The 7638-nt window shown below is 38.6% G+C and overlaps 1 protein-coding gene across 3 annotated transcripts in view; it reads left to right on the forward strand.

Annotated features, from left to right (window-relative positions):
* The window catches only part of LOC107041288 (muscle LIM protein Mlp84B), a 21877-nt gene extending 14239 nt beyond the window's left edge, over nt 1-7638 (forward strand). The window contains exons 6-10 of one of the 3 annotated variants that reach the window (XR_001461046.1): nt 489-573; nt 4310-4606; nt 5464-5784; nt 5972-7192; nt 7272-7638. Coding sequence is in view for 1 of the 3 variants with exons in the window: in XM_015261772.1 (XP_015117258.1) it covers nt 489-573; nt 4310-4606; nt 5464-5784; nt 5972-6248 (980 nt within the window). In the remaining 2 variants the exon portion in view is untranslated. Of the gene's footprint in view, nt 1-488; nt 574-4309; nt 4607-5463; nt 5785-5971 lie in introns of all 3 variants that reach the window. The other 2 variants (XR_001461045.1, XM_015261772.1) reach the window with 2 other exon arrangements.

Here is a 7638-nt window from a genome sequence, read left to right on the forward strand (position 1 = left end):
CTCTCTCTCTCTCTCTCTCTCTCTCTCTCTCTCTCTCTCTCTCTTTCTCCTCACGATCTCCGCTGAGTCTAATTCAATTGCAGCCCAAGAATGATTGAATTTTTGATAGAGCCCCTTAATCGTCGTTAGACCGCAGAATTTTTCATAAAAATCATTCTCCGTACAATCTTAGACACCTAATCATATCAAACCATCCACGCAATTACGATTCCCTCCGTTTTTACAATTTCAGAGCGTTTTCATGCACTCAGACAAGCGAGTTCATCAAAATTTCAGACTGCAATCATTTTTACCCCCATTTATAATCCCCCGAGTCATTTATCACCCTAGGAATTGTGCGATATATTCCCAGCGTAGATGATTAAAAACCAAACTGTCAAATGGGGGGAGAGAAAAAATGGCGTGTCGTAGCTTGATTTAAACTCATGGAGAAGCTGCAAAAAGGTACAACAGTGAACAGAATACACATTAACTCATGTTCTCCCCAGTTTGCTATGCCAAGAAGTTCGGACCAAAGGGTTATGGCTATGGTCAGGGCGGTGGTGCCCTGCAGAGTGACTGCTACGCCAATGGGTGGGTTCTTCCGAATTTCTACGAAAATAATAACTCACGTTTACTTATTCTACTGTCTATCCACCATTTGACAAAACTCAGAGAGAGAAATTCAACGAGAAATAACTGTATCTTCACAGAGAAAAAACGTTTCTTTTTAGGGATTGATGACTTAGTTTTCGAAAACGTGTCCTTCATTTTTGGAGATTCTTGACAGCTACTAGAATTATGTTGATAGAAGAAAAATGAAAATGAAATTTCATGGACCGTTGAGTTAAGTGACATTAAATTCGATTTATGGGGGGAAATCGAGAATTCAGTAACAAATTATGCTTAATTTTTAGATAATTGAAAACTGAAGAATATAATATATTCTTGAATAAAATGATAATAAAAATAATAATATTTATAATTAAGTATTATTTAATTGACGTTTTGGGTTTTTATCAATTTTGATTGAATGATTCAACTGGAATTTACTGGGGGTTCCAACAAATTTAGAATTTTCAATGACGAAATTCTTTGAAATTTCAGAGGAACCGGAAATTTTAGTCAACAATTTGTAACAGTGCAAAATTAAGGATTTCCAAGTATCTTATAGTTCGGTATAGGTCAGAATATAGATTCAACCATTTTCAATCATCAAATTTGTCGATTAAATTGCGTGAGAAAAATTTGGAAAAATCATGAATATTCAGAATTATTCAAATAATATTTCGCACAGAATTATTATTTTCTTGAACATTCGTTGTTTATAAAAAACAATCATTGAAATTATTTAAACTTTCGAAAATGTCATTTTTTTCGACATAAAATCGATTTCTATTTTTTTTCCGAATTTCAAAATGTTTTCTAACGGTTCAATATCGACATCAAATTCAGACTTGCAAAGTTTAAATAGCAACATCATTCTAAAATGTCCGAAACGTCTCGACTACAACAGTAGAAAAGGATTTTACTGGAAAAAAATAGCCAAAGTGCTCGGATAATAATAAATTTAAAAAAAGTACTCGAGTATCCTTAAGGGGTAAAATTCCCATGATTTAGGATCATGTCACTTGCAATTAATGACAATATCACTTGATTTCAAGATTTCGCTATTTCAAAGTCGCTAAATTTCAAAACCCCGCAGAGCCGTAAAAAACATTTTTTCTCTGCGTTTGAACATGAAAAAGAAACTCAAGGGCACACGAGAATTCCTGCCTCGGCTTACTGTACTGCCGCTGACAATTTTTTTTAGTTATAAAAAACACAAAATGCGCTTCTCTGCTTAACAGCTTGCTACCCGAAGCAATTCGGTCCGCGAGGCATTGGTCATGCTGGAGTTTTGTGGATCGGCCTGCAGAGCGACATTGAGGACAACGGGTACGGCGGTCCTTAGATTGATTCCGTGGCATTCGATCGTTTCCTTATATGTATCCTAAAGTGTTGTTCAAGGACCATCTACTTCACTAATCGAGGGAATGTACACAGAGAAAACTTCCTCGTGAACATTACTGCGAAAGTTACTGTAATCGTGAGACATTTTGTGGTCTAGAATGGAATGAAGGCGATTGATATGAGTTGAACGGGAATTAATCATTTTTTTTACAGAAGGCAATCTTATACGTCTCATGGAAAATTTTAATATTGTCCTGTTAGCATGAAATGACGTAGTGACTGGTGTGACGAAGATGAAGCATTTCGTTCGGATTATGATTGCTTTCGTGTCAAGAAATGTTCAAATTCTAAATGCCGCGCCTGGTAGAAATCAATAGATAAAGTCAACGAATTCGCTAGTCAACTTTTTATTAGTTTTTGGCAGAATCTATTGAAATAATCGTCGCATAGCCAAAGGCGCGTAAGTGGTGTGCATAAGCATGGCCTTTACGCCCCTTTGGCTCTACAACGATGAAATGTTCAATAGAAAATATTCTATAGAAAAAGCCAATAGAATTCGATTTTTCTGTATAACTTATTCTACTGAGATATTTTCTATAAAAATTTTTGGGCTCAGATTTTCCTTTTTTCACTTTATTTTTCTTCTGTTTTCATCAAGAAAATCAAACAAAAAATTTGGAAAATTTAAGTCGATGAAGTTGAGAAGACAAAGTTCTGTAGAAAATATTCCAATAGAATAAATTGTATAGAAAAATCTAATTCTATTGACTTTTTCTACAAAATATTTTCTTTTGATCGGCCAAAAACTAATAGAAATCCAATAGAATTATCCAGCGAATTCGCTGGGTTCTTCTATAAAATTTTCTCATGTATGCCAGCAATTTTCAAGACGGAATTACACACGATTACAGTAACTTACGCAGTAGTTTCAAATCTGGAAATCTCCGTGTGACAGTGAAGTGGTAAAACGTGAAAAAAAGTGGAAGAGCTTCAGTTTTCGCCAGACATGTCTGAATTCCAAGGAAATTTCAGTACTCCTGAGGACCATTTCCGCAGCTCTTCTTCTCTCGGCGCGAGAGGTCATCAGGAGAGTCCATCCACAAATTTTTTTCTATGAAAATATCAAAATTCCTTTCAATTCAGACATTTCTCCGGGAAATAATTGCAAAGTGAAATTGACTGATTTATTTCACGATTTTACAATTGAGATAGTTCTTAACTATTCACAACACACGAGCTATTCCGCATAACGGCTTCATGCTACTGCAACCCTGAGGCATCCCCCATCCTTGTTCGGGTCTTGTTCATCCTCTCGCGTGCTCCCGGAATGTCGAAAGTACCACCTGTCACCAATTATCATGACAATATCAATACAAATCCGAATCATGGTTTACTTTCCACATTTCACATTTCGCATGAATTTGATTTTTTTTTGATTGGTTTGAATTTTTGGGCATTAGAAACCAGTGATAGTCCACACGCAATACCCCTTTCCCGTGTGCACTTCTAGTGCGGTAAGGTTTTGAGTACATAAAAAACCATTCATTTGATATAAATAAGAAGTAATTAGAAATGAAGGGTGACCTTCACTAGAAGCTTCATTACGAACTGTAAAAACATTTATTTAATTCAAATAATTGACATGTGATTCAAATGGACTATTTCTCTCGGTGCATCTTCAAGTCGATTACACGTACGAGAAAATTTCATAGGAAAACCTAGCGAATTCGATAGAAAATTCTATTTGGTTTCTATTGAAGTTCTACTGCAAATTCTATTAGGGTCTGGCCGATTCTTCTGAAAAATGTCAGATTTACTGCGCGTTTTTTAAATAATAAATGTCCAATAGAAATTTTTTTAATAGAAAAAATGAATAAAATTTCATCTTTTTGTACAAATGTTTCTATCGAGACACTTTCTATAGGAATTCCTCCACATAAATTTTCCAAGTTTTTTCCATTCTATTTTCCCTCTCTTTTCATGAAAAAAAAAAACAAAAAAACTTGAGCCCAGAACTTTCAGTAGAAAATATTTCAATAGAATATGTCATCTAGAAGAATCGAATTCTATTAATTTGTTCCATCGAAAATTTTCCATTGATCATTTTTACTGAAAGAAAACGCGCATTTAAGCTGCTGAAATTTGCAATTGAATCGGCCAAGAATTAAATAAGATTTCAACAGAAATCAAATATAATTTCCTAGCCAATTCGCTTTTTCTATTAATTTTTTCGCATGTGTAGTAAATCGTAAAATTATGGGAATGAGTCCCTAGAAATTTCGAGTGTTAATCTAGATTGTTAGTCGCTTGGATTGTCGAGTGTTCCATCGCCTCTAGCCCCTCGACTTCCAGTAACCGATAATTTCTTACGAAATAGCGATGCTGCTCCAAAGACAACGGTGATCGATACGGCAGCGATTCAGGCACCCCCCGGCAAGGGTTGCCCCCGCTGCGGGGGAGTTGTCTTCGCCGCTGAGCAAGTACTGGCTAAGAGCCGCGAGTGGCACAGAAAGTGCTTCAAGTGTCGCGATTGCACCAAGACACTTGACTCGATAATAGCGTGCGACGGACCGGACAAGGACGTCTACTGCAAAACCTGCTACGGAAAGAAATGGGGCCCCCACGGTTACGGTTTCGCTTGCGGCTCTGGATTCCTCCAGACCGATGGACTCACGTAAGACACTGCCATCGCCAATCCATTCACACATGAAAAAATTCCACAGAAAACCTTCGCGAATTCGTTTTAAAATTCTATTGGAATTCTCTGAACATTCTGTGGGGATTCCATTAAAATTCTAGAGAATTCTCGTTAAAATTCCATTTATTTTTCCATTGAGCAGGGATTCTTCAAGTTTTTTTCGCTATATTTTGTTTATTTTTGCCCATTCATGTCCAAGTATCCTTGTAGAAAAAATTTTAAGAGAATCTTCACATGGAAAAATCGAAATCTATTGACTTTTTCGTAGCGAATATCTCATAGCATCACCGCAAACAACAAATAGAATTTTAACGAGAATTCCCCAGAATTTTAACCTTCGAGTGGTCGCGCCTCTTCACGAGGCGCTGCGCAGTCCGTATATTTTCGAGCGCGACGTTGCCAGAACGATTCTCCATCTGCCAGCTGTGAACATCACGAGAGCTGGCAACCTCGGCAAATTTCTACTGCGACTCTGGTCGCGCAACGAGCGCAGCGCGTTTTTCTCTGATCGCACTTCGTTAAAAAACCAATAAAAAAAGATTTGGTGGCCGCAGAGTAATAAAACCCGCTTTAATGCCACGAGGACAGATTATTTGAGGAACTCCTAAATCGGCATTTCGTGATTATCGATATTTTCGCAGTTATCATGAAACAAATGAAAAGGACTGGGCTTTGCTCATAGCGCGACCACTCGGGGGTTAATAGAATCCCAATAGAATTTCTAGAGAATTCCAACAGAATTTTCCAGCGAATTCGCCGAATTTTTCTGTTTTCAATTTTGTCATACGTGTTGACTCGAGTAATTACACGAAGACTAAGACGAACCGTTACAGGGAAGATCAAATATCGTCGTCGAGGCCATTCTACAATCCCGACACGACGTCTATCAAGGCACCAGCCGGTCAGGGCTGCCCGCGCTGCGGCGGAATGGTGTTTGCTGCTGAACAACAGCTTGCCAAAGGCACAATGTGGCACAAAAAGTGCTTCAACTGTGCCGAATGCCATCGGCCACTCGATTCAATGCTCGCGTGCGATGGACCCGATAAGGAGATCCACTGTCGTGCGTGCTACGGAAAGTTGTTTGGGCCCAAAGGCTTTGGATTCGGACACACCCCAACTCTTGTTTCTACGGATAGCGAGCATGCACCATCGTAGTAAGTGTCATCCAGATTTCAGTGCAAAAAGTCGAGGAATTTTTTACGGTCATATGAAATTTGAAAACTCTTTCTGTAAATCGACCTAAATTCTCTTAAAAATTGTCGGAAATCTTTCCATTAGATCCCCCCACGCTTTTCCTCTGAACGACATCATCTAATGACATATCACCTTATGCATTTACAGCATCGATTCTAAACCCCAAGTCGGCGCAAGAAGCACAGACGGCCACGGCTGTGCCCGCTGCGGTTACCCAGTATACGCTGCCGAGCAGATGATCTCGAAGGACCGATTATGGCACAAGCGTTGCTTCAGCTGTGGTTCCTGCCACCGCTCCCTGGACTCGACGAATCTCAATGACGCACCCGACGGTGATATCTACTGTCGCGGTTGCTACGGAAGAAACTTTGGACCACGTGGAGTTGGCTTCGGCCTTGGAGCCGGTACCCTATCGATGGCTTAGATATTCCCAACAATTAAACCTCTCCATTCATCCTCTTTAATCCTCTAATCCACACCCTTCCCCCTTAATTTCATCACTTTACTCCTATTCTTTTACTTTTCTTCTTGAGTTTGAGTGAAAGAATCTGCCACGTGGAGAGTAGACATCGATGAACGAAGTAAATTCGTTGAATGAACTCGCTGTGCACCGTGGATTCGAGAGCGAGACGAATTTAATGCGAATCGATTTAAGGAAAAACAAATAACGTAAAGATTTCATCTTAAGTTATCATATGAATCATTATCTTTTATCAATTAAGATTTAATTTACGAAATGATAATGCAGGTGAGGTCATTCTGTCGCAGTGGGAGAGGACAGTACTTTCTCACTGCGGCAGATTGATAACAACTTGTGAATAAGAAGCACGAACGAAACGCCTGAATGAAGGAGGTAACGATCATATTATTTTTTACAACTGTCAACAAACACTGGTCGTCTCTCTGAGTCAACGAGCTGTCCGCAATGTTTCTTGCTCTATTGCCGGGTGAAATTCTTTAATTACGTCTGGTAGAACATTGTTGCTTCTCGTCCGGATGCTGACACCAACGAATTAACAATAATTACGCTCCGTTGTCATCAGGTCGGGGCAAATAATCGTGTAACAACGACGACGATGATAGATTATTTTCAATAAATATCGTTAAAAACAAAAGCATTGGGCCCATTGGAATTATTAAATCTCTCCATTCATTCTATTTAATCCTCTAATCCACACCCTTCCCCCTTAATTTCATCACTTTACTCCTATTCTTTTACTTTTCTTCTTGAGTTTGAGTGAAAGAATCTGCCACGTGGAGAGTAGACATCGATGAACGAAGTAAATTCGTTGAATGAACTCGCTGTGCACCGTGGATTCGAGAGCGAGACGAATTTAATGCGAATCGATTTAAGGAAAAACAAATAACGTAAAGATTTCATCTTAAGTTATCATATGAATCATTATCTTTTATCAATTAAGATTTAATTTACGAAATGATAATGCAGGTGAGGTCATTCTGTCGCAGTGGGAGAGGACAGTACTTTCTCACTGCGGCAGATTGATAACAACTTGTGAATAAGAAGCACGAACGAAACGCCTGAATGAAGGAGGTAACGATCATATTATTTTTTACAACTGTCAACAAACACTGGTCGTCTCTCTGAGTCAACGAGCTGTCCGCAATGTTTCTTGCTCTATTGCCGGGTGAAATTCTTTAATTACGTCTGGTAGAACATTGTTGCTTCTCGTCCGGATGCTGACACCAACGAATTAACAATAATTACGCTCCGTTGTCATCAGGTCGGGGCAAATAATCGTGTAACAACGACGACGATGATAGATTATTTTCAATAAATATCGTTAAAAACAAAA

Source organism: Diachasma alloeum, unplaced genomic scaffold, assembly GCF_001412515.2.
Source record: "Diachasma alloeum isolate Michigan unplaced genomic scaffold, Dall2.0 Dall_scaffold_00360, whole genome shotgun sequence".
NCBI lineage: Eukaryota > Metazoa > Arthropoda > Insecta > Hymenoptera > Braconidae > Diachasma > Diachasma alloeum.